General features: G+C 44.0%; 1 protein-coding gene across 3 annotated transcripts in view; it reads right to left on the bottom strand.

Annotated features, from left to right (window-relative positions):
* Positions 1–2,149: 2,149 nt before the first annotated feature.
* GCNT1 (glucosaminyl (N-acetyl) transferase 1) overlaps positions 2,150–27,920 on the bottom strand; it is a 47,205-nt gene continuing 21,434 nt past the window's right edge. For all 3 annotated transcript variants that reach the window (XM_042913260.1, XM_042913258.1, XM_042913259.1), the window contains exons 3-5: positions 18,553–18,724; positions 6,353–6,468; positions 2,150–4,466 (exon numbers count right to left, since the gene is read on the bottom strand). In XM_042913260.1, the coding sequence (XP_042769194.1) occupies positions 3,036–4,322 (1,287 nt within the window). In that variant the 5' untranslated portion in view covers positions 4,323–4,466; positions 6,353–6,468; positions 18,553–18,724 and the 3' untranslated portion in view covers positions 2,150–3,035. The remainder of the gene's footprint in view (positions 4,467–6,352; positions 6,469–18,552; positions 18,725–27,920) is intronic.

The raw sequence follows: 27,920 nt of genomic DNA, 5'->3' as shown, positions 1-27,920 counted from the left end.
TTCCTAACCATTCCCTATACAAGACCTTAGAGGACAGTAAAAGCAGTGTTTAATAACTGACATATAGGGAACAATTTAAATAATTTCTAGAACTTTCTCAAGGAACTTGAGTTTTTGCTTCCTTTTGAAACCAATTTTTTTTCATTCTTCACATTGCTCATCCCAGTAGTATGAATTTTATTTTATAAGATTTTATTGTTGAGTAATCTCTACACCCAACATGGAGCTCGAACTTACAACCCTGAGATCAAGAGTCGTGTGCTCTGTGGACTGAGTCAGCCAGGCACCCCATGTCTCAGTAGTACGAATTTTATTAAAGTCATGCTAAAATGTATAAAAGGGAGTCACAATAAACAAATTCTATATAATCCCTATAACAGGCATTAGCAATAGGGTTACGTTCAGACCTATCTCACCGAGAGCCATTCTAGAAAGTTGAGGTATCACAGTAGGTAGTCTTCATGTGAGACTTGGGGAAATGAGACTCTAAAGTCTTTATGTCTACCGTGGAGAAAAATCTCTCAAAACCTGTCCATTTAAATGCAAATCAGATGCAGTCACGCTACAAAAAAAGAGTGTTGAGATAACCTTGGATATTTGTAAATTAAAAAGTTAAGACTTAATCATCACTTTTGCTGAACTCCAAAATCTATCATATAATTTAAAGCAAATGGGGCACAATGTTAGCAACCAGCGATTCTAGGTGAAGGTTATATGGTGGTCACTGTACTATTATTTTTAACTTTCTGTAAATTTGCCCATTTTCAAAAATAAGAAATGAAAAAAACTGTCCATAAAAGACACCATGAATGAAGTAAAAACATAAGACAGAGACGCAAAGTATTTGTCAATGAGTATCACTGATTTTAGAGAAAAAAAAAAAGGGACCCATCTGATAGGTAAATCCATCTACTAAGAGCACGGGAGAAACATCTGACAGGTGTTAAAAGAAAAAACTGATTTAGATGGCAAGAGACAGTACTATCATATAATGCCCTCACCGACATCATCTTTTGAGTTTCCAGTTACGTTTTTCTTGGTCCAACGTCGGCTACCCTATTTAATCATGCAAAACACAGAAGTCTACCTATTGGCACGTTTACACATGACAAAGGTTCAAAATATGTGAAACATTCATTCAGGAGGGTCAGGATAACAAAGCTCTCTCCATAAAACGAGAACGTTTTCTAACTTTAAGGAATAAAAAAATGTTTTCTCAGTTGAGTGCCTGGAAACTGATGTTATGACTTTGCTATGTTACCGCTTTCATTGGCTATGCTTTGCAATCAAGTACGTAGTTTTGACTGTTGTTTAAAGTTTCAGCCAAATGATGAAGCGTCACATTTCCTGTTAGATCTTTGGCTGAACAGTATCAGCTTAGCAAAAGGGCACGTTTTTTGTTTTGTGTTTTTTTTCTTTTCTCTTCTTTCTAATCTTCGTTATCTTTGAGCTAGGAGATGGCACGAGAGCAACCTCAAATCACTGGCCTTTTGGGGGGAAAGTAGAGCAAAAAACCAATATGCTGTGAATCATACCAACACTGAACCCGTGTGCCCCAAACCTGGGGTGCCCCTCAGGATCCCCAGGCCTTCGAGGACACATGTGGAATAACAGCAAGGGGGTGGGTTCCGAGAGAAGGCAACCTGTAATCCAAGGGCTAAGGACTGACGGAGGGGCGGGAAGCATGAGGACGCAAGGACAGCAGAAGCCAGTCCTTCTCAAAGGGAGACACAGGTGACATTAGGACGTAAGGTCCTGGGAGGCTGGACACAAGTGGATCCAAAGAGCAACAGCCTTGATACCTGGAAATAGTACAGACTGCTGGCTAAAAACTCCTCAGAGCCCTCAGAAATTGCCCACACATGGCCCGTTCGTGCCACTCCCCATACCTACCTTCCCCTTTCTGTCTGAGATCCTTGCACGGATTGCTATCACTTGAATCACAAAAGAGAACTGAGACAGTCATATGGGGGCACCATGAAAACAAAGTTTTTTTTAAAACATGTCTTTTAATGTTTGTTTATTTTTGAGAGACAGACAGCGTTTGAGGGGGGGAGGGGGAGAGAAAGAGGGAGACACAGAGTCCCAAGCAGGCTCCAGGCTCTGAGCTGTCAGCACAGAGCCCGCCCGACAGGAGGCTCGAACCCACAAACCGCGAGATCATGACCTGAGCCGAAGGCGGGCGCTCAACCAACTGAGCCTCCCAGGCGCCCTTGAAAACAAGTTTTTATACAGTACAGCTTGATAGCGGGGTCCGAGAAGACCGGGGCGGGGGGCGGAGAAAGTAGAGAAAAATATTTGGAAAAACTAAAGTGTCTCTCTGTAGACACTAGAACAACAAAGATATCTTAACTTTTTAAATAACCTAAGAGATTTTTTTCTAATAAGCTAAGATGATTCACAGAATCAACTAAACTAGACATGATCACTTTCTTGTTTTAAAAAACATCTATACATTGTTGGAAGGGAAAATTAGTCAGAAATATTCATGTTCAGTCAAGCCCCCTTTTTCAAGTTCCCTGAGATGACACATACTGATAACACACACAGCACAATGTTACGACAAAGTTATTTACAACGATCACTTAAAGTCAAACTCCTTATGTCACCGAATAAATCCTGCAAGATAAATTATATCCTTACAATTGGTTGTTGCTACAAATTTATTCAGATCAAGAAAACTGTCGTATTTAAAGCTCTCAAAGTAATTTTGGCACAGACGAAATCCTTTCGTTAAGTCCCTGAGCTCTTTCAACAGGCTGGTTTTCGCACCGTCTCTTCCCCAGCCACCAGGGCCACTCACCGCCCGTCCTGGCCCCACGCTAACTCTAGGTCAACATGTGATGCTATAACCTTTCTAGCCCGTGCTCTGGAGAAACCACAGAGCTTGGAGGATACGCACAGTTGGGAGTCCCCCACCCCCAAGGGCGCCCCCTACAGTTCCTTGGATGTGTATGAACAAGGCAGAAGAATCGGATGGGGTGCGTCTCGTCTCACGCATGGGTTTTATTTCTCAAGTTGCCTACGATGAAGAGTCAGCGTTTCAGCGTCTCCAGGGCTTTGTGCCGCAGATGCTCATCCAAACACTGGATGGCAAAGAGGTCAATGTCCGTGTCAAACTTGTTGGCAAACAAGTGGTGCTTTCGTAGCATCCAGTTCAAGTCACCTGCGCCGAAGACACACACAGAACGCACGTGGACCCCGCTGCAGGGCGGGTAGGGGGCCCCCTTGGAGACATCACCTTCAAAGTACTGCCACTTGACGAACCTCGCGATCGCGTGCATGTCAGACATGTCATACTTCTGGCTTAGGGACAGTGAGCCTGGGACTTCGGGGATCCTCTGGATAGTGGCCCAGAGATACTCATCTGGACTGTAGGTGTCTTTGGCCCACTCCATAAACTTCTGGATCTTTTCATTCTCTAGCACATAGCGCACATACTTCCTACTGACCACAAAGTAGGCACTGCCCGAGAACAGGGGCGTTTCAAGAGGAGGGTGCATTTTGTCCGTCCCCGTGTTGGTCAGCTTTCCATTAACAACTGTGTAATGCTTTTTCCACCTTTCTTTTTTGTTGGATGGCATTCTCTCGGACTCTAGGCTGTTTTCACCCATTAACGATTTGAGCTTCCGGACAATCTCCAGGTTGGTTTTAATAGGGAAATCCATGCCGCAAAGATTTATCAAGTACCTCCAGTCTGCACTCATCCGGTAGAGGTCTTGCATGCAGTTGAGGTCGGCCTGAACCCGACTCCAAGAGGCATACACCACGCTCTCCAGCTGACTGGCCACGAAGACGTTACTGAAGCAGGAGGCGATGCCCATCACCGCGGCCAAAAAGGAATCCTCTGATTTTCTGTCCACGTGAATGCAGTAGAGATTCTGAGGCATATAGATGGCCCTCAGGAGCCTGTCAAGCATTTCGATTTTGTGATGAACCACTATAGAATATGCAATGGGAAACTCTGCCTCTTCTTTACTAAGGGGCTCTACGATATATTTGCGCCTCTTGACGAAAGAATTGCAATCTCTGGTCATGTTTATATAGTCGCTGGTTGTCCACCGAGGGCGCTGCCTAAATTTCACCGTTAGAATTTCAAGCTGTACCTTTTGGATTTCATCTACATCCCCCTGTAAAATTTTGGTACAATTAATATTACTATTAGGATTCTCCCCAACCAGCTCCAAATGCCCAACACTTACAAATTCGGGCTTTTGATGAATTCTTAAAACAGAGAAGGTGACTAGGGAGAACACAAGAAGCAAGAAGCAGTACTTAGTGGGATAAGAGAAAAGTCTCCTTCGCAACAACTTTCTCAGCATTTCAGACAATGATCGGGGATTTTCCTTAATTAAGGGCAGTCTTCCAGGCTTCAAACAGTCATGATTCCCCTTCTGTCGTGGCCTCGAGAGGGGTCAGTTTGCATCTGTCAAAACGGCAAAGGCGTCTTGAAATGGAGAATGGCACTGAAAGAAAAACAGAAGGAATATATACAAATACGGTCTTTGCCGACATCTTCTCAGGTTTAAAAACCATCCTCTTGGCTAGGTCAGATATTTAAAATAGAACCTAATTGGCCAATTAGAGGAAAAGGGTAGTGTCAGAAGAAACACACAGTCTGTAATATTAATACTAGATTAGTAAAAACGAATTCAAGGCGGGGTGCCTGGCTGGCTCAGTCGGTAGAGCATGCAACTTTTTTTTTTTAATGTTTATTTTTGAGAGAGAGAGAGAGACACAGCGTGAGCAGGGAGGGTCAGAGAGAGAGACGGAGAGAATCCCAAGCAGGCCCCGCACAGGCAGTGCGGAGCCGGGTGCGGGGCTTGAACCCACTAACCGCAAGATCATGACCTGAGCGGAAATCAAGAGTCGGGCGCCTAACCGACGGAGCCAGCCAGGCGCCCTGAGCAGGCAACTCTTGAGCTCAGGGTTTTGAGTTCGAGCCCCGTGTTGGGTGTAGAGATTGCTTAAAAATAAAATCTAAAAAAAATCTATGTATAAAGATGTGCTAGAATGTCCTATAATAAACATTTTACCTCTCAGGAATATTGAAGTACAAATCAGAGTTGAAGACCTAAGCTATAATTATTTTAACTCTCCACAGCTGGTGAGGTGAGTTCCCGCTCTCCCCTCTTAAGAGTTTTATTAGCACCCTTTGCCTTGAAATCATCACTAATCTGGGTTCCTCCCGACATACCCATTGATGTCCATTGGGTGGCACCCCCGGCCCCAAATATGTGAAGAGATCAGCTCCATTCTGCTCCTCACCAGTTTGGGACTGGAGGTGCTCCTAAGGAGAAGTTCAAAAATAGCTGTGACCTTTAAAGACTCGGGGGGGGGGGGGGGGGGGGGGACAAGTCCACTGAATTTTCAAACTAAACCAGAAAGGCCTGATTTGGGCCTGTTTTGAACACCTCTCCTAGTTCCATACCGAGGGACCACAGGAAGAGAGGACACACACAGTCCAAACCAGGGACACGGATGCCTTTCCTGCAACGCTTTTCACAGGTTCGAATGATTAAGGCTTGTGAAAAACAACAGTTGTATACAAACGATAACGTACGACAGGCCTTTTGTCTAGATTCCAACGAGGAACCCGGCCCGTTTTTATTATGTTTACAAGGATTACCAAGTATGTTTTGTTTGCAAAAATCAATTTCATAACTAACAAGGGCTACTGCTCTTTTTTTCTTTGAAGCTTTTATTTTACTTATTTATTTTTGAAAGCTTACTTATTTTGAGGGAGAGAAAGAGAGAGAGCGAGCACGTAGTGGGGGTGGGCAGAGAGAGGGAGAGAGAGAATGCCAAGCAGGCTCCACGCCGTCCGCACAGAGCCTGACGCGGGGCTTGATCCTGCAAACCGCGAGATTACGACCTGGGCCGAAATCAAGAGGTGGATGCTCAATGAACTGAGCCACCGAGGTGCCCCTAAGGTTTTTTTTTTTTAAGTAATCTCTACAACCATCGTGGAACTTGAACTTACAATCCGAGATCAAGAGTCCTATGCTCTACTGAGTGAGCCAGCCAGGCGCCCCCAAGTGCTACTGTTCTAACAAAGAAAGTCAAATAATATTGATCGTCTCCATATCAGAGTTGGAGATCTGAAACTGGTTTTTGTTTTTTTGAAATTGTTTTTTAAGACCAGTTAGCACTAGAACTAAAAGTTCTAACTAAGAGACTAGATTAACACGAGAACTTTTAAATATTTAGTTAGCAAATAAATTGTGAATATTAACAACAGAAATAAAAATAAACAACTGGCCATTATTAGTATAATGTTATGAAAAGTATTTAGATTTTTTTTTTTTTTTTTTTTTTTTTGCCATTTAGAATTAAAGAAAGTCTGGCTTACTTAGTTCTCAGATCCCAGGTAACAGCATTTGTAGAGGGCCTCTCCCGCAGTCAGGCTTCTTAAATGTACCAGGCATTTAGCGATGGTGCTATGCCCCACGAGGCTTTTTAAAAAATCTGTGAAACGAAAAGGGAAATACGTGAAGGGATGTAACACACACGTAAGTGTACATACTCAAAAGCATGCTGGTGAACGAATCCTATGTATTCACTTTTTGTTTCTCCGAATTATGGCTGGTTCACTTTTCTCTTTTAAAATTTCTTTCCCGCCAGTCTTGTTTTCCTAATGCTTGTTGTGTATGGCTCAAGTTTGAAAATATTTGCAATTTGGGTCAAGCTTTTCCAAAAAAAAAAAACCTCTAATAACACGTCCCAAAGTGGGTGCCAAAGAATAGTTTAATGGTCGAATATGATTGGAAAATCCAATATGTTTTACCCTCCTCCCCCCCCCCCCCCACTGGGGAAGATATCTATGCTCACTGGCCCATTAAAGACAACCTTGTAATTGAGTTAGTGGCTTAGTTCATCTTCTTGCAAGTATCTCCTCCACCACCACCCGACACCAGACCTGTATTCAAGAAACATGGGGGGGGGGGGGAAGGGGGGGAGCCTGCTAAAATACTTAAGCATTGCAACCGCTAAAACATCAGGTCATACAAACAAACTGATGCCACTAAGCAGTTCCTACCCTTTCCCGGCTCAGACATTTGAGGCAGTCTCTATGCAACCACTAAACGATCTGATCTCTAAGCTAAATGAACAGAGAAATTGAAGTGGCCTCCCACTACAAAGACAATAAACTTCTGAAAAGTAACCTAGAAAAGTCAGTAAACAAAAGGGCAACAATGACAAACCTTGGGCAGGGTCCCTGGACAGAGGTCTGACTTCCGGAGTTAACACATTATAAAATGTCCCTTTGCAACAACAACAAGAAATTACAAGACACAGCAAGAAACACACAAGTCTGGCCCAGATACAGGAAAAAAAGCAGTCAATTAAAAACTGTCCCTGAGAAAGTTGGGGCATTGGACTTCAAGACTTTAAGTCAGCTATTAGAAGTATGTTCAAAGAACCAAAAAACTAAAAGAAAGGATGAGAATATTTAACCAAACTGAGAATCTCAATAGAGAGAAAAATTATAAAGAAAAAACCCAACCGCAATCTGGAATTCAAAAGTACAATGACTGAACTGAAGAAGTGTCTAGAAGGGCTCCACAGAAGGTGTGAGCTAACAGAAGAAAAAACCAGTGGAACTGAGCAGAGGTCAAGTGAGAGTATCCAGTATGAAGAACAAAAAGAAAAAAGGTACAAGAAAAATGAAAAGAGGGGGCCCCTGGGTAGCTCAATGGGTTAAGTGTCCCGACTTTGGTTCAGGTCACGATCTCACAGTGAGTTCGAGCCCTGCATTGGACATTTTGCTTTCATTGCAGAGCCTGCTTCGGATCCTGTGTTTCTGCACTCCCCCCTCCCGCCCCCCATCCCTCCCCTGCTCATGCTCTCTCTCTCCAAAAAATAAATCTTAAAAAAAAAAAGAGAGAAAAATGAACAGAGCCTCATAGACTTGTGAGGTACTATTAAGCATATTAACAGGTGCACAGTAGAACTTGCAGAAGAAAAGGTGGGGGCGGGGGGACAGGAAACGGGAGAGGTAGAAAAAAATATTTAAATAATGCCGAAAACTTCCCCAATTTGATTTAAAAAAACTAATCTACGCACTCAAGAGGTGTAATGAGCTCCAAGTATGCAAAATGGTACAATCGTTTTAGCAGTTTGGTCATTTTTTACAAAGCTAAACATAGGCTCACCTTTCAACATAGTGATTGTGTTCCTAGGTTTGTTTGATGGTCTAAGACAATGGCCTATGCTGGACAATGTTCTGTGTGTTCTTGAGAAGACTGTGTATTTTGTTGATGTTGGGTGAATTGTTCTACAGATGTCCATTAGTCTAGTTGGTTTATATTATAGTTCAAGTTTTCTTGTTGACGTTCTTCCTTCTATCCATTTCACAATTATGAAATGTCCTTCTTTGTCTCTAATAGTTTTTGTTTTAAAGTCTATTTTGTCAGATATTCGTATAGTTACCCTAGCTCTTTTTGGGTATTTGTCTGCATGGTGTATACTTGCATTCTTTTACTTCAACCTAATTGTGTCTCTAAATCTAAACCATGTCTCTTGTAGATATCCTATAGGATATCCTATAGGTGGATTACTTTTTAAAAATCAATATTGCTGATCTCTGATTGGAGATCTTAGTCCATTTACATTTAATCTGCCACTTAAAAAAAATACTTATTCTTTTGGGAGAGCACAAGGCAGGGAGGGGCACAGAGAGGGGGACAGAGGATCTGAAGGCGGGCCCTGCACGGACAGTCTGACAGCAGTGAACCTGAAGTGGGGCTCGTACTCACAAACCATGAGATCATGACCAAGCTGAAGTTGGACGCTCAACTGATTGAGCCACCCAGATGCCCCTAATCTGCCATTTTGCTATGTGACCCAAACACACACCAAGGCTTCCTCACCCAGAGTCTACTAAAAAACCTGGCAAACATTTTAGCAGGGATGAGAGAGTCTCTTAGCAGAGACAGAAAGTCTCTCCCTTGAATACGGGTGCCTTTCCTGAAAGGGAAGACTTCCTCGTGGACCAACCATGAATGTTTTTAAGTAGAAAAACACAAGTTAAGAAGACATGGAAGAAGGGGCACCTGCGTGGCTCAGTCAGTTAAGCGTCTGACTTCGGCTCAGGTCATGATCTCTCGGTCCGTGAGTTCGAGCCCCGTGTCAGGCTCTGTGCTGACTGCTCAGAGCCTGGAGCCTGTTTCCGATTCTGTGTCTCCCTCTCTCTCTGACCCTCCCCCGTTCATGCTCTGTCTCTCTCTGTCTCAAAAATAAACGTTAAAAAAAAAAAGAAAAAAGAAGACATGGAAGAAGAAAATAATTCCACCATGTTAAGAAGGAAAGCCAGGACCTAGCGGCAATAGATCTTAATACGTGCCTTTTTGAAATTAAAACCAAGAAGCACAAAAATATTAAGGTCTATAAATAATGAAAGTAAACTCTGACCTTTTATAATGCTGATACTAATTAAGGAGAGCTGGTCAAGGAAGGGGACAAGAAGAAAGAGGTCAAACGCACCCGAGGTAACAATTCAGTCTCTAGAAGCGTTCCAACAGAAGAAAATGAACAACTCCAACTGGTCAGGATTCGGGTGCAGTGAAGTTCTCACTGGAGTAGGAGGACAGACAACAATGACCTCAGGGAGAGTGAGAGAGGAGGCAGCAAGTCAAATTGGAAAAGCAGACAGTCGAGAGGGAACTGATTAAACAGACCCAAGAATCCCAGGCTGACTGACAGTAGGGAAAGAAAGAATCAGCTCTATTTATGCTACAGGTGTTCAAAAGTGTCAGAGAAATGGTGGCAGATTCTAATGGGGGGGTGAGAGTGCTTAAACAACAACAACAACAACAACAACAACAACAACAACAACAAAATAGTTTTGACTGGCAGCTGTTTGAAAGCAGCTGGGTCTTGGGGCACCTGGGTGGCTCAGTCGGTCAAACGTCCAACTTTTGGTTTCGGCTCAGGTCGTGATCTTATGGTTCCTGATCTCACCAGTTGTGAGTTCGAGCTCTACAGTGGGCTCTGTGCTGACAGCGCACAGCCTGCTTGGGATTCTCTCTCCCCTTCCTTCTGCCCCTCCCCTGCTCACGCCCTGTCTCTCTCAAAGTAAATAAATAAACTTTAAGAAGAAAACAGCAGTTGGGTCTTGGGGGGCCTGGGTGGTTCAGTCAGTTAAGCATCCAGCTCTTCGTTTTGGCTCAGATCATGATCTCAGTTTTGGGGATCAAGCCCCACCTTGGGCTCTGCACTGACAGCGGGAGCCTGCTTAGGTTCTCTCTCTCCTTCTGCCCCTCACCCGTTTGCACATGAGCTGTTTCTCAAAATAAATAAATAAACTTTAAAAAATACGAAATAAAAAAATAAGAACAGTTAGGTCTCTACCCTGACAGCTGGCCAAGACCCGAGATTTCATTTCTGCAGCCTGGGGCACACCAGGCCTAATGGAAAGCGGGGTTTCCAACCAGGAAACAGTGGGGTTAAGTGAACGCAAAGACAATAGGTATTGAGATATCCTTCCCTATTTCCAGCTACCATTCCCAGCACTTTGACAGCCAAGCCAAAGCAGGAGTTTATTTACTAGGGAATCCAACCAGGCCAAGCCTTAAATACGCTGCTTAAATTGGAAATTTCCCCAAATGTTCAAAAACAGATTGTGTATACGGAGAAGAAAATTAATAATAATGTCCTCAGAGAGATAGGAAAAAATACTGCATTCAACCAGTCAGTAATTAAAACAGATTATATAGCCTGAAAACAGACAAAACAACACTCCCACCCCATATGCTCTTTTGCAGTATGACCTTGTATTCTACAATCAAGAAACAGTCAAAATTCCTTTCCCCTTGAATCTGGTCAACCTCGTGACTACATTGACCAGAAGAGTTTGGCAGATGTGACACTGTATGGCCACCAAGGCTGGGTCATGTAAAACCATGCTGCTTCTGGGGCACCTGGGTGGCTTAGTTAGTTGAGCATCTGACTCCTGATCTCGGCTCAGGTCTGGATCTTAGGGTTGTGAGTCTGAGCCCAGAGTTGGGCTCCCTGCTGGGTGTAGAGCCTACTGGAAAAACAAAAAACAAAAAACTACGCAGCTTCCAATTGGTGGTCTTGGAAAATCTGCTCTCCAGAAATTTCCCTGAAGAACCAGCTTCACTGTTGTAAAAAGCCACATGGAGAGTCCATGGTACCCAAGTCAACAGTCCCAGATGAACCTAGCCTTCATTCATCCCAGCCCAGGTGCCAGACATGTAAGTGAAGAAGCCACCGGATGACATCAGCTCTTAGCCACTCAAGTCTTATCTGAATTCCTGACCCACAGAATGTGTAAGCAAAAAATAAAAATGGAAATGTTTATGTTATTACTTTGGGGAGGTCTGCTTCACAGCAGGGACTAGAAAAAATAAGAAACCACATAAACAGAGCACTTAGCAAATGAAAATGAGCCCTTAAGAAAATTAATGACATGATAGGAAAAACTGAAAAACTCAATAGAAGTGCTGGAAAATAAAGTGAGAAAACTCTCAGGGAGTTAAGCAAACAGGCAAACCAACTGGTGGGGAAATTAGAGGGGAAAAAAAAAAAAAATAGTCATTTAGAGAAAGAACCAGACCAGAATAACAGGACCTCCAGAAAGGCAAAACAGAAAAAAAAAAAAAAAAAAAAAAATGGAAGCAATTAATTAAATGGCTGAAGATTATTTCTCACAAACAAAGAATGGGTGCCAGATTGAAAACTCCTTGGAATACCTTCAACAATGCTGAAGGCAATAATTCCAGATGAGAATTCTTTGAACCAGATAAATTATTATGTCAATTAAAGGTAAATTAAAATTTTTACATCTTGAGACATGGAAATTCGCAAAACATTTACCTTTATGCACTTCATCTCAGGAAATTACTGGAGGATAAGCGCCATCAAAACAAGTATAGGGGTGCCCGGCTGGCTCAGTGGGTAGAGCGTGCAACTCTTAATCTCGAGGTTGTGTGTTCGAGTCCACTTTGGGGGTAGAGTTTACTTTAAGAAACTAAACAACACCAACAAAAAACCTCAAGTATAAACTAAGAAAGGAGACGGTGTAAGAATCAGAAAAGGTATATCCCAGGATGATAGTAAAGGAACCTCCTAGGCCATGTCACAGGCCAACGGACAACCCTAACAGGCTGGGGCAGATCAGAAGGTCCCAGGAGAGATGTCTTCTAGATGGAACTGTTGGAATACATGAAGGGAAGAAGCATATTGAACACCGATTTCAACTACAGGCAGAGTTTGGGCAGTGAACTTGTGAACAAAGTACTTTGCAAACAAAGCAAATGATGGAGGGTTGGGGGTGGTAATCATTGATTCCAAAGAAACCAGAGACACGCAATGGTGAAAAAAGCAATCGGCGTGCTCTGTGGCTTAGCTCTGCCGGGCATCAGTCTTAACGCACACACTAGCCGTCCAATCGAGATCCAATGAAACCTTAATAGGAGCACAGAGCAACGGGAAAGATGGTCATTGAAAGCAATGGGTTGTGTGCTTTGCCCAGCGTTACATACCTGCCCGTGGGAGAGGCTCTAAGTGACGTCGTTGCTTCAAGCGATAATCTCATCTACCACCCCTCCTGTTCAATCTCACCCATCACCTCTCCCAATGGTAATGAGGAGACAGAAGAAGTGGGGGGCTGTTTTTGCAAGGATAAGTACGTAGGGAGATATGTGCAAAGGAAGTCCAGAAACCACTGATTATCAAAGGTAGATTTCGGTTTGCAATTAAGTTCGGAAACGGGAGAAGGCCTTACGATGTAAAAACTAACAGCTAAGTATGACTAGTGCACGACTCCGTATTTTAAAGAAACCAATTCCAAAAGATGACATTCATCCCAATCACACACTTACTAGTTTCAGTGAATTTAGCTAAGTATCACTACCTTAGAAAATGGAAAAAAAAAAAGAAAGAAAGAAAGAAACGAGCGACCTGTGGCTCAGGCTCTATTTCCTAAACTCTTTTTAAAATAATTAATGGTAATAATGAAAAGGCAGAGCAGGAAGAGGGAGGGAGAAAGGAATACTACAGGTTTTGTTAAAAATTTATGACGTAACCTATTTAGACCTCCAAGTGGAAGGATTTAGCGGCTTTATGTGAATATGCGTATACATATGTACACACCCCTAAGAACGATCAGGATTTTTCTCTTGAGCCTCTCATTACCCTCAAGACTCCGAGACAAGGGGCAAGATAAAAAGGGCCCTGCACTTGTTAGCTCTGTTAACCTTGGGTAAGGTTAGAGCTGACAGGTGAGTCAACGGGAAGGAAGAAAAGGGTGGATTTCAAAAAGGTAAACTCCTTTCTTCTCAGCAATTTCCACCACGGTAGTTCTGGCTTCGGTCCAAACAACACTATTATACAGGAGAACAATTCTCTCTACCTGTTGCCTACTGTACCACTTTGAGTAGTGGAAATGGTTTTTTGTTCTTAAAAACATATACGTGCGCATAACACGTGCGTAAACAAACGGCCAGAAGGTCAAAGCCGGGTCCACAGCCATTGTCTTTCCACTGCAGGAAGGATGGTCTCAGTTCAGTTGGCCTCTAGTCCCACTGGAGACTCCTCTGGGGCTCCATTTCACAAACTCCCAAGGACCGTCGTTGCGTGACCCAGAGGCTGCCGTGACAGGAACAAAATAGCCACTATCGTGATCGACGCTAAAGGTGTCTGTCCAAGGATCTCAGAGGATGGCGACTCAATCAAGGGTGACCAAGCGCCATCCTGAAGCAGCCAAGGGAAGGGGCAGGAAGCAGCTAAGACCCCAAGGCCATGTCCTGCCATTCAGGGTAGAGTTCTTTCACCTGTGCATCCATGGCCTCATCGGAGGGAACCTCGCCTGTCACCTCGGGTTTCAGAGGTGTCACATTTTATTTTTAAGGGTTTTTTTTTTTAAGTGTATTTATTTATTTTGAGAGAGAGAGAGAGAGAGAGCGCGTGCAAGTGAGCAGGGGAGGGGCAGAGGGGGGCGGAGAGAGAGGATCTGAAGTGGGCTCTGTGCTGACAGCAGAGAGCCCAACGCGGGGCTTGAACTCAAAATCCGTGAGATCATGACCTGCGCAGAAGTCAGATGCTTACCGACTCAGAAGTCAGAGGGCTTCCCGAGAAAGAGCCTTCTGTTGCCTCAACAGACATAATGAGTGATTCTCTGTGCCACATTCTGTGCCTGGCCCTGCGGTGGGGGGGGGGGGGGGGGGGGGGTTGGGGCGGGGCGCTGGGTTCAGCCCTCTCCTTCAGTCACACCATCTGGTGTTTCAGTTGTAAGATCTTATTTTGTGTGGAAAGAGGGCACAGGAAATGGGGTCCAGAGCTGTTCATAGTAGGTTTCCTATTGCCTGTGTTTCTGTGGCTGGACCCCAAGAAAACTCTGGAACGAACTCTGGGAGATGGTGACCGAAACTGTGGAGCTTGGTGTTTTTAATCATGCTCCTAAGCTTGGAGCACCCCAAGAACTTTTCCTGGCCAGTCTGGAGGAGCAGACGCTGTTGGGGTCTCAGGAGCTTGTGCTAATGTGACACCTCAGGGGGTGCCTGGGTGACTCAGTGGGTTAAGCATCCGACCTCGGCTCAGGTCATGATCTCACAGTTTGCGAGTTCGAGCCCCATGTCCGGCTCTGTGCTGACAGCTCAGTGCCTGGAGCCTGCCTCAGATTCTGTGTCTCCCTCTCTCTCTCTCTCTGAATGAGCCTCACCCCTGCTCATGCTCTCTCTCTCTCTCAAGAAAATAAACATTAAAAAAAATTAAATTATATAGCATAACTAATGAGAGTTTCTCAATGACCTGTTCCTGATTTTAGATGAAATTATACATAGGTTTCATCTGTGTGATCACCTATATGAGAGAAAGAAGGGAAGGAAGGAAGAGGTCAAGAAAGGGTTCTCTACACCTGAATTAATGGCATGAAAAGGTCTATAGATTTTTTTTTCATTTATTCACTATACTATTGTGGGACGAAGCTATGAACTTCAATGAACTTCATTCATTGCTGGAAATAGCATTCACTCTTCTCCCTATTGCTTCTTCCCCTGGAGGCACAACCAAGCCCTTAAGTAGCTGATGCCAGAAAGAGGAACTGAAACCTACCATTTCTGCCTAGGGGCCTCGGCTGGCCAGATGCACCGCACCCAGGTCTCTGCTGCAGAACTAACTGAAAGCTGTAAATCCACCAAGAGGGAAAGAAAGGAGATGCACCTGGGTGGCTCAGTCAGTTAAGGGTCTGCCTCTTGGTTCCGGATCAGGTCACGATCTCAGTTCGCGAGTTCAAGCCCCGGATCGAGTCATGATCTCACTTCACAAGTTCGAGCCCCACTCTGGGCTCTGTGCTGACAGAGCCTGCTTGGGATTGTCTCTCTCCCCCTCTCTCTGCCTCTCCCCTACTCATTCTCTCTCTCCGAAAATAAATAAACTTAAAAAAAAAAAAAAAAAAGGAAAGAAAGGATCCAGAAGGCTTCCTCGAATACAGCTGACCTGAATCTTGGAAGATGAGTAGGATTCAGACAGTAGGAAAAAGGAGAGAGAACACATCTGAAAGCCTGAAGCAAAGGAAGAGACTGTGATGTATGGCAAACCCAGTTTTAAAACGAAAAGGAAAGTGAGAGATAATAGCTGTTTGCCCCTCATGTTCCATAGCCCTGAAGACCTCTTTCCAAAATCTATTACGACAAGAAGTGTGTTTCTCAATGTGGTAAACCACAACAATGAATAGATTTTTTGTTAATGCTCATTTATTTTTTAGAGACAGAGAGAAAGACCGCACGAGCAGGAGAGGGACAGAAAGAGAGGCAGACAGAGGAGTCGAGCGCACAGCCCGATGTGGGGCTCGAACTCAAGAACCGTGACGTCATGACCTGAGCCAAGTTGGACACTTAACCGACTGAGCCACCCAGGCGCCCCAAAAGAGGCTTTTTAAATTAAGAGAAGACACGGCATGAAGGAACATATGTTAGGAGAGCACTGGGAGGAGTGAACCCAGGTTGTGTGAACACAGAAAACCTTTGTAGGTTAGTGTCATGAAAATTTGAAGGTAAAGAACAATGATCATCTGTCTGCCCCCCTCTCAAAGACTGCCTACACATCTTTAGTGTTATCCCACTTTCCTGAATGCAGGACTTAGGGCTAAACTAACTTTGAAATGGGACAGACAGGTCCACTAAGGCGGCAGAGTTCATTTGTGGAGGCAGACCTCGATAGACTTAAATGAAATATATCTACTTATGCACGTGCGCGCACACACACATTTGTAAAAAAGGAATCTTCACCTCATTACCACTGCAGGCCAAAATCAAGCGTGAGAGATCTTATCGTTCACTTCAAACTTCCAGACTGAAAAGTAGTAAACTTTTTTCTTTCACTTTTTGAAATCTAATCCTAGGTGGTTTAGACTATTGAAGAGACCACCACGGTGGTATGGAAACGAAACTTCGGATTTGAAAGGCACGTTCAAGTTCATTTTGTCCGCTCTTAATTTGGATGATGAGAAAACTAGGGCACAGACAGCACATGGCTGGCCGGGCCACACATCAAGAACAATTCTCTAGCAGAGACATCTCAACACTGGCCCTGGTTTCCATCCCACCTGCTCATCACACAGCCCGTGTGTCAAGGGTTTTCTGAACAATCCCGATTTCAAATATTCCAGGCTTTAAATACTTCCCAGGACCAGAAGTTCTAATTCCAAAAGACTAGATTCCTTTTTGTTTTTAAAGGAAGTCCTAAAATTCCAGGTCATAACATGTGTCTGGATTTTTGGCCTGCTAATCACAATTGTCAGGGTAGATGTTCTCTATCATACAGAAAAATATCAAGTTAATCTTTGGCAGAAATGAGAAGTGCTCTTTTCGACATGTTAAAGTCCAGCTCAACCTCTAGGTCCTGTTCCCAAATTGCAGTTGATCGTCCCTTCTTTGAAATCGAACGTCACTCACTCACAGAGTGAGCCACAGAGAAAAACAGCAGTGTGGACTCATATAGGAGGGACTATAAATCCCAACTATGTCATGTCCTTTTTCTTTTTTTAATGTTTATTTATTTTTGAGAGAGAGAGAGCGTGAGCAGGGGAGGGGCAGAGAGAGAGGCGGACAGAGGATCCAAAGAGGGTTCGGTGCTCACAGCAGAAAGCCCAATGCGGGGCTCGAACTCACAAACCATGAGATCATGACCTGAGCCGAAGCTGGTCCCTCAACCAACTGAGCCACCCAGGTGCCCCGCAACTATGTCACGCCTTAATGCATGATTTCAGCAAGCTGCCTAATCTCTCCAAGTGTTATTAGCTTCCTCATCTGAAAAATCGAGGTCATAATGCCCTCCTCATGGGGTTGGTGGTGTTTAGAAAACCCTACAAAGCACTTCGTACAGGAACTAGTATGTGGTAGCTTCTCCATAAACAGAAGAGGTGTCATCACCATCATCTCCCATTTTAGCATGAAATTCCACATAACCTGGTCTCTGTAACTGGTCCATGCACATCGTCAGTGAGCTACTGGTAATTGGGCTAGTCTCAGACTCCTAGCCCACCCCCTCTATTCATGCTGTTCCCTGGGAAGGAAGGAGGGAGGGAAGGAAGGAAGTTCCCTGGGAAGGAAGGAAGGAAGGGAAGAAAGAAAGAAAGAAAGAAAGAAAGAAAGAAGAAAAAGAAAGAAAGAAAGAAGAAAGAAAGAAAAGAAAGAAAAAGAAAAGAAAGAAAGAAAGAAAGAAAGAAAGAAAGAAAGAGGGGCGCCTGGGTGGCTCAGTCGGTTGAGCGGCCGACTTCGGCTCAGGTCATGATCTCGCGGTCCGTGAGTTCGGGCCCCGCGTCGGGCTCTGTGCTGAAAGCTCGGAGCCTGGAGCCTGTTTCAGATTCTGTGTCTCCTTCTCTCTCTGACCCTCCCCCATTCGTGCTCTGTCTCTCTCTGTCCCAAAAATAAACTTAAAAAAAAAAAAAAAAAGAAAGAAAGAAAGAAAAGAAAAGAAAGAGGGAGAGGGAGAAAAAGAAAGAAAGAGAAAGAAAAAAGAAAGAAAGAAAGAAAGAAAAGAAAGAGGGAGAGAGAGGGAGAAAAAGAAAGAAAGAAAGAAAGAAAAGAAAGAGGGAGAGAGAGGGAGAAAAAGAAAGAAAGAAAGAAAGAAAGAAAGAAAAGAAAGAGGGAGAGAGAGGGAGAAAAAGAAAGAAAGAAAGAAAGAAAGAAAGAGAAAGAAAGGAAAGAAAGAGGGAGAGAGAGGGAGAAAAAGAAAGAAAGAAAGAAAGAAAGAGGAGAGAGGGAGGGAAGAGAAGGATGGAAGGGAGGAAGAAAGGAAGGAAGGAAGAAAAAAAAAAGAAAGGAAAATCCCCTCTTTCCCTCAACGAAAGGTACAGCAATAAATGCCTTGGATGCTTTTGTTAAATGTACCTTCAAGCTCACAGTCTTTTCCAGATAAGAAAACCAGAGTACAGTATCTAAATGCTCCCAGTTACGGTGCGTTGGGGAGCATACCGTGAATTTGAAGCCCCCTGTGTGTGGTCTGACAGATGGAGTCTCTATAAAGAAACCTCAAAGAACTGGCCGTACGGCGTGGTGCTCATCGAATCTTCGGCACGGACCTTACCTTTCTGCACAGCGCACGAGGGCGGTTGGGTTCGGTCAGGGGTCCCCAACTCCTGAGTGACACAGCACTCTGCTGCTCCTCAGCAGGTGGGCGGTGGACAGGGGCTGGGGAAGCCGAGCTCGGGCCAGGCTGAGCGCAGGGAACGGAGGATGACAATGACCGGGAAGTCCCGCTGCAAGACAAAGTACCAATCAGGTTGTACTTGCACAAGTCCGAGGACCCCCTTTCTTTTTTATGTTATTAACAGCGTCTGAAATTGACAGGCACTTGATGAACTATGTATTCGCTACAGCGGTGGTTTCATTTCCTTACAAAGGAGATTTTAAAATTGATGGCACTTTTACCCTCGAAGTTATTTTGGGATTAAGGAGATTGTTCACGAGAAGAGTTAGGCAACCCTGGAACTAGCTACTTTCCCTCTCACTTCGACAGTCAAGGAAACTGAGGCTTTAGGCTGCCTTGACTAAGGTCACTGGCTCCAGTTTACCAGCAGGGCTGACTCCCCAAAGGCAGAGGGAACAGAGCAGTCTCACTTTCCGGCCAAGAACAACCCTGGATCCAGTTGTTTTAACTGCTTCGAACCATACCTTGCCCTACCTCCTACCTTCCAAGGAGCCCCAGAACCTTCCAAACGTTCCTGCGGGTGTAAGACAAACTCTTCTTCTGAAGGCTTCAGCCCTAAGGTACAGCAGAGCAACCTCTTCAACCTCAGATACCCAGTGTGATAAGTGATCTGACCATTCCCTCAAAGCAGGTGCATAAATTTGAGTGGCAAACTTTATCCAACATTTTCGTTGTATCCAGATTACATTTAGGTATCTTTCTTGAATTCAAAGGTATTGCCAAAGCCAAGAATGAGGGAACTCTGTACGTAATAACATGAAAAAAAAGGTTTTTGAGATGAAACAGCATCCCGATAAGCTGCATTCCAGTCTGTACAGAATAAACCCATTAAAAAACAAGGCTCCAAATATATTGTCAGTGATCACTGGACAAATTTGAGAAGCACACACCCGAAAAGATTCAGTGGTCCTCTTTTTGTTTGGGGGAAGGGTTATTTTTTTCAAGCACCTTTGAATGTTTAAGTCTTTAATTTTCACTCAAAATTGCAAACTGAGATTAAATGGCCCAAATCCTCCAACATAAGCTCCAGTTAAACAGGCTCGCGGGGCACCTGGGTGGCTCAGTCGGTTAGGCGTCGGGCTTCGGCTCAGGTCATGATCTCACAGTCTGTGAGTTCGAGCCCCGCGTCGGGCTCTGTGCTGACAGCGCAGAGCCTGGAGCCTGCTTTGGATTCTGTGTCTCCCTCTCTCTCTGCCCCTCCCCTGCTCATGCTCTGCCTCTCTCTGTCTCAAAAATAAATAAAAACATTTAAAAAAAATTAAAAAAAAAAAAAAAAAAAAAAAAAAAACAGGCTCGCAAAGCATTACAGTAAAGACACTTTCCAAACAAACAAAAAGCTACTTAGAGTTCTAGGCCGGTTACACATCATTTTCGTATTCCCTTCTGATGCCTGTCCAGGGACACTACTGACTTATATTTGTGAGTAGATGTCATAGCATCTGGGATTCAATTTCCTATTCTGGTTTTTGTTTTTTCTCCCATTATTTTTTAATGGACACCAGAGAGTCTTTATTGTTTTTGCCACAATTAGTAGGTGTCGTATAGTTGGATACTAAGGGTATTTCCAAATTATATTGTTATGAACATGAACTATGAACTCTTTTGAAGATACACATAGTGTTTTCTCTTGGCTTTATAAAGGATTTCTAGGAATAGGATGCTTGGATCAAAACTTCCAAGTTTCTGTGGCTCTTGACTGCCTTCCAAACGGACTATAGTCACTTATACTGCCACTCATAATATCTGAGCACCATTTTCTCTACATTTACTATGTAATTATCTTAACTATGTACCACATATTCATCCACTGTGTAATTATTTCTGTCAATATCCCAGCTGTAAAATGCTACATCACTGAGTTTCATTTTGTATTTCTTTGATTACCAGGGGCTCAATATTTTCTCTTGAGTTTGTTTACATGGGAGAAGAAGGACAGTTTAGTAGCAATGATTTCAGCTCTGAAGCCAGACTGCTCAGCTCAAAAACTGGGTATCATCACCCACTAACTCAGACTCCTGTAAGCTCTTAACTTCTCCAGGCTTCAGCTTCTTCTCTGGTAAAAATAATAACAAATGAGAACAACAAGAACAGAGGCACCTGGGTGGCTCAGTCGGTTAGGCGGCTGACTTTGGCTCAGGCCATGATCTCATGATCATGTCTGGGAGTTTGAGCCCCGCATCGGGCTCACTGCTGTCAGCACAGAGCCTGCTTCAGATCTGTCCCCCTCTCTCCATCTCTCTTAAAAATAAATAAACATTAAAAAAAAGAAGGAGAAGAATAATAGTTTTTGGCCATTTGATTGAATTAGGGTCATGTGTACCTTAGAGTTTTCATAAAGAAAAACATAAGTCAAAAACTTATATTTGACAGATGGGCCCTTAATAAACATTAGCAATTTGTTCATTATTATTATTATTCAGATTTTCTCTTCTCTGGACAACGTTCAAATCTTAGTTTATTCTTACAGGTAACTTTTTTCAGACCTCCAAAATCAGAAACTGTATTTCAGGTTTACTAACCTGAATGCACTCAATTCAATTCCACACCCAGGCAGCTATTACACAAAACGGAATCCTAGGTTCTGGGGGAAAAATACAATCATAAAAAATGTGTCTCCCTGATCTCAAGGAATTCACACAAAGGTTATCGGTTGAGCCTTCTGGGGGAAATTATAGGTTGGGTCAATATAGTTAAAAACTATTTTAGGAACTGGCAATGCAAGCTGGTGTAGCCACCCTGGAAAACAGTATGGAGGTTCCTCAAAAACCTAAAAATAGAACTACCCTACGACCCAGCCATTGCACTACTAGGCATTTATCCACGGGATACAGGTGTGCTGTTTCGAAGGGACACATGCACCCCCATGTTTATAGCAGCACTATCAACAATAGCCAAACTATGGAAAGAGCCCAAATGTCCATCGATGGAAGAATGGATAAAGAAGATGTGGTATATATATATATATATATATATATATATATATATATATATATACACATACATACAATGGAGTATTACTCGGCAATCAAAAAGAATGAAATCTTGCCATTTGCATCTACGTGGATGGAACTGGAGGGTATTATGCTAAGTGAAAGTAGTCAGAGAAAGACAAAAATCATATGACTTCACTCATATGAGGACTTTAAGAGACAAAACAGATGAACAGAAGGGAAGGGAAACAAAAATAATATACCAACAGGGAGGGGGACAAAACAGAAGAGACTCGTAAATATGGAGAACAAACAGGGTTACTGGAGGGGTTGTGGGAGGGGGGGATGGGCTAAATGGGTAAGGGGCACTAAGGAATCTACTCCTGAAATCATTGTTGTACTATATGCTAATTTGGATGTAAATTTTTAAAAATAGAAAATAAAATAAAAATAAATAAATATCATAAATTGCAAAAAAAACCAAAAAACCTATTTTGGGAACAATGCATCCATTATAGTGCTGAAAGGAACTTTCCAGAACAGCTAGCCAGCTGGGCTAGAAACAATAGCTCTGAGGGTGCCCCCTGGGGCTGGGGAGGTTACAAGGGACTCACTCCTGGGATGGCCATACTCCACTAGCAGCTACTACTTCCGGAATTTTTGTTGTAAACCAAGTGTTTTGTTCATTAGCAATGGTGTTAGAAATGAAGCTTCCTGGATGAACTTAATGACTTAACGAGATTGACATGAGAAAAGAGTAAGCAAAGATGAGATGGGGTGTTCCAACTCTGTGGATGGAACTGGGGCATCCCAGAGGTGCGTTCTGCACGCATATCAAAAGGACAATCAAGCCCAGCAAGTCTATTAGCCCAGGATAGTGCCTTGGGCGCATTCCTGGGTCCCACCACTGATTCCAGAAAACTCATGACTACTTGACTGCAACCCGGTGATCAGCTGAATCCTGCTGCTACCCCAAATGAGCCTTTTGTGGGAGATGCGGTCAGAGTGCCCAGACGGGGCAGAATGGACTCAAGACTTGGTTTGGAACCCTCACCTTCACCTGCAGAGGAGAATGTAGCCCTCTCCAATCTGCTTACCAAAAAGACCCAAACGGCTTGAGTCGAGAACCACATGGCCTATGTTGAAATGACTTAATGCATTTACCTGTCTTAGAGCATAGCACTGGCCACAACACTCCAGAAGTTTCTTTTCTTCTTCTTCTTCTCTCTCTCTTTTTTAAAGCATTTAAAGTGGATTATCTAAAAGTAAGCTGAATGTACACATTTCGAGAGAAGCAAGACACATACACTTTGTATTCGTTGCTTTTCAGAGTTTGAGCTCTAGTGGCAATTTTGTTCTCCATGAATGAATTGTAGGAGCACGTCATGGGGAAGAGGTAGTTTTATAAGGAAATCGGTTTCTCAGATTGCTGTGGGGGGAGCCCCACTTTGACTCCACTTTCAGTGATAGGCTTGTAAATTTTTTCGCACCAACACTAAGAGTAAAACCTTTGAGTAAAGTCCTATCGATACATGTATATTTCTGAAAAAATTTCGTGTACTACTATGATAGGAAACGACAGACTAAAATAGGCAGAGAAGGAAAAGATCAGGACCTCAAGTCCCCAGGTAGGGAAGAACACACATTTTGGAACAAGGCTGGGAATGTCTGACCACAGCAAACCCCCTCAGGGGTAAGGTTCCTCTTAAGAATGTAACAGACCCCACCTACTCCCCTTCAGGTTTCCTTCAGGAATTTGACACAAGACCTGACTCAAAATCAGTAGACCAGAAGACCAGTGACCCACCGGGAACCTCACCTTAGGGCCGAAGACCACCCCTCATACAATGGAAACGAGCCAATCAGGAATGGACCACCCAGCACCTAGAGGTGTCAAGCCAATGAAGAGTAAAACCTGAGAAGGAACCTGGGGGAAGGAAGGGGAGGGGGATGACTAGAACCTCATAAAACAAGGACCCTCCCCTATAGTCGCAGGCACTCACTTTCCAACGCCCCCTCTCTATGAAGAGAGCTCATACTCTTCTTGCTTTCTGATCCGATACTCCAAAGACCTCTGCCTGCTGCTCATTTTGTGTCTGCCTCGTCACTCCTCGAAGGGGTAAGACGACAAATCCCAGGTATTGAGGTAAAAAAAAAAATCCTGCCACCCTACTGCGCTAATAAATTCTGCACCTTGTAAAACAAAAAAGACGGGGAGAGGGGGACTAAAGCCTATTCGTTTAGTCACTTACGGCATAAAAGATGAATTGTTATTAATATTTGTAGTGAAAGCAATGTATTACTAAATCTGTTTAATTTTTGAAAATCTCTTGGTTAATGATGTTGTGATAGAGCACTTTGAAGGACGCTCCAAGCTTGTGTATTCTAACATTGTAAGGGCTGTCTTGGGGGGCGCCTGGGTGGCTCAGTCGGTTAAGCATCCGACTTCGGCTCAGGTCATGATCTCACGGTCTGTGAGTTCGAGCCCCGTGTCGGGCTCTGTGCTGACAGCTCAGAGCCTGGAGCCTGTTTCGGATTTTGTGTCTCCCTCTCTCTCTGACCCTCCCCCATTCATGCTCCGTCTCTCTCTGTCTCAAAAATAAATAAACGGTAAAAAAAATTTTTTTTTAATAAAAAAAAAATAATAAGGGCTGTCTGGGGTGACAGGGATAGGCTGGGGAACACAGTAGAACACTCACAGCTCCGCTCCCTGATTCTTGATACTTAGTGTTCAATCTACCCACCAATTATACAAAGCGTTTTTTTTGGTGAATTTCAGCTGGTAGTTCTCACATCAACTGTCCTCGCAGACCCGCCACTGGGTGTCATCACATTTTTATAAATCTGACAAATGGGTCAAAACCCAGGGTTCATCTTCACTTGAAAGATTTTGTCAGACAATTACTTTTCTAAGTTTCTAAAGGTTATTTTTTTTTTTTTTATGAGATTTGAGGGGCGCCCGGGGGGCTCAGCGGGCTGAGCATCTGACTTCGGCTCAGGTCGTGACCTCACGATTTGTGGGTTCCAGCCCCGCTTCCGGTTTGCTGCCCTCAGCCTGTCAGCCCGGAGCCCCTTGGCTCCTCTGTACCCCTGCCTCCTCTCTGCCCCTCCCCCGCTCGCGCTCTCTCAAAAAAAAAAATAAAACCTTTTTTAAGAAATTAAAAAAAAAAAAGTTTTGGTCAGTCACGAAATCTACCGTATTTCTTGGCAACATGTTTACGTTAGCGGTGAAAACATTTCCCAGCAGCTGTTTCCAGAATGGGTCTCTGTAGCCACAGTTCTTTCGAAAAGCAGTCACTCTCCCTTGTCACTGTGAAACTTCACAATTACCTTGGAGGGTTCCTGGTGGACTCCCTTTCCTCCCGCCATCTCGAGGTGTTCATCAACCCAGAAGTTCTCCAAATTGGGTCGATCCAGAGTTGTCATAGCCCAGTATCCAGGCATGCCCCTCCCGTCTTCCCAGAGGACAGTGGTTGGGGGCTAAAAGCTTCAGCTCTCTAATTACTTGTTCTGGTTGGTGACCAGCCCCATCCTGAGGCCACCTAGGTGCCCCCACGCCTAAGCTACCCCAAAGGCCACCTAGGTGCCCCCACGCCCAAGCTACCTCAGGAGCATAAACTCAGGTATGGAAAAGAGCTTCAATGAATAACAAAAGACATTTCCTCTCCTCCCAATCTCTCAGGAAATTCCAAGGGCTTCAGAGCTCGGTCAGGAACCAAGGACAAAGACCAAACACGTATTTCTTATTCTGTCAGGGCTAAGCACAGTGGCAATCAACATTATTTACAATACTGTCCAAGGACCCTACCACCATGTGGGGCACTGGAAAATTCTTCATAAATACTGGCTGGCTGACGGAATATCTGGCTTCACACACAAACACTCCCTACTCAGCAGGTTTTGCCTCCTCCTTCAGAGAGCTCAAATCTGAGGCCCCTTATCCAACCTCTCCCTCCCTCCTTCCATCAAAGACCAATCCCCCAACCTGTGTAATGGAATCGAAGAGCTTTTTGCCTTCTCTGAAACCTGGCCCACTCATTCTTCAAGTATTTCTCACTCCCACATCTTTGGCCTCTCCCTCTCCATCAGGAACTTGCCAGCAACCTCAGAACTTGTTTGAGTCCCTCCAATCACTAGTGGAAAATGGAAGGAAGGAAGGAAGGAAGGAAGGAAGGAAGGAAGAAGGAACGAAGGGAGGGAGGGAGTGAGGGAGGGGAGGGAGGGAAGAAAAGAAAGAAAGAAAGAAAGAAAGAAAGAAAGAAAGAAAGAAAAAGAAAGAAAGAAAGAAAGAAAGAAAGAAAGAAAGAAAGAAAGAAAGAAAGAAAGAAAGAAAGAAAGAAAGAAAGGGAAAGAAAGAAAAGAACACCCACAGTCCCCATATTTCCTCCCTGTCGTCTATGTCTGTTTTGGTTTTTCTCTCCAGGTCAGTGCCTCCTCTTGTCATCCCATACCCCTCCTCAAATGATCTTTCTTATATACAGTGATCATTTATATGCAACAGCTGCCAACATGTATGACCCTGGGATCATGACCTGAGCTGAAATCAAGAGTTGGACGCTCAACTTATGGGAGCCACCAGGTGCCCCGCAGCCCATCTCTTTCATGAGTTCCAGATGCCAATTCCTTGTCCCCAGTGGGATGTCTCACAAGCAAAACCTGTCTGAATGGAACTCCCTTCCCTCCCAGCCTCATGCCAACCTGCTCCCCTCCGGGGTTCCCGAACACCATAAATGGTTTTACCACTCTATTCCGCTCTCTCCCTCTCCCTCCCTCTCTCTCTGCCCCTCCTCCGCTCATGCTCTATCTCTCAAAAATAAACACAAGGGAAAAAAAAATTCTCAGACTACAGAAATATATGGTTGTCTTTGTTATTGCTGTTAGCTAAAAGCTTTTAATGTTTCCTAAAACTAAATTCTCCTCTGAACATGATCTACAGTAAGTCTCGTTATTAAAATTCTTGCGTAGAATTTTTTCTTGGAGTTCTATTAGGGATTGGGTCAATTTCCAAATCAACAAGCGTGGTTCATTGACATCTTATCACCTTAAAAAAATTAAAAGACATGGGGCGCCTGGGTGGCCCAGGTGGTTAAGCCTCCAACTCTTGATTTCGGCTCAGGTCCCATCTCATGGTTCCTTAAGTTAGAGCCCCGGGCTGATGGTGTGGAACTCAAGAGTTTAAACTTTGGAGACTTAACAACTGCACTTAAGCCTTCCTTGGAGACAAATCCTGGCAGGACATGTGTGGTTGTTCACCAAGAACACCAGTTTAGTCACTTTTATTATAAGAATATTTTAAAATGCAGATGTTTGTTTAAACATTACACACAGCTTCTCTAGTCACTAGAAGCTTAAAAGTTAATTGTATTTATAGTGTAGTTCCTAAGTGCTACAGCACTTCCAAAACTGGCTCATTCTTTTCCTCAACCAGGCAACTTTGTCCTCCAGGGGACATGTGGCAAACTCTGGAGTCGTTCAGATTGTGGTAACTGTAGGGAGGAGACTGTTGGCATCCAGAGGGTGGTGGTGGGGGGGGTGGTGGCTGGTGCACATCTCACAATGCACACAGTACAATCTCCACAACAAAAGCTTAACTGGCCAAAAAATGTCAAATTTGAGAAACACTGTTCTAAACAGCCATAGCATTTGCCACAGATGGGCAGCAAGGAAGCACGACAACCCTAAGCCAGGCATCCAAAGCCAATGTGGTTAAGAATACAGATAAGCGGGGCACCTGGGTGGCTTAGTCGGTTGAGCTTCCGACTTCGGCTTAGGTCATGATCTCATGGTCCGGTCCCGGTCCATGAGTTCAAGCCCCACCTCGGGCTCTGTGCTGACAGCTCAGAGCCTTGAGCCAGCTTCGGATTCTGTGTCTCCTTCTCTCTGCCCTCCCCACTTGCACTCTGTCTCTCAAAAATAAATAAACATTAAAAAAAAATTGTTTTTTTAATGAAGATTTTTCAGCTGTTGAGGGGTGGGCAGAAAGGTTTGGTCACACTGGGCCAGAATCCCTGCATGGTTATGGGTAGGGAACGGTCAATACCCACACAGATTCTTTTTTAAGCAGGTCCACTGTAGGTCACCCGTGACTAACCAAGGCCCCCTTAACTCCCCCGTCCATCATCGTTCAGTCCCTACACATAGGTGATTTTGTACATAGTGGAAAGTTCTCAGGGACAACATTTTTCTTAGTGTTAAGCAACTAAGTCACAAATGGAAAAAAAGCAACTTGTGGTTGGAAGTAGTCAAGGCTGAATTATAATTAAAGAAGGATGAAACCCACTACAGATTTGGGGGCCAGGCTAAGGAGGTCCTTCC

Source organism: Panthera leo, chromosome D4 (genome assembly GCF_018350215.1).
Source record: "Panthera leo isolate Ple1 chromosome D4, P.leo_Ple1_pat1.1, whole genome shotgun sequence".
In the NCBI taxonomy this organism is placed as follows: Eukaryota; Metazoa; Chordata; class Mammalia; order Carnivora; family Felidae; genus Panthera; species Panthera leo.
Note: the sequence above shows the minus strand (reverse complement) of the source record. Positions and strands in the feature narration are given on the sequence as shown.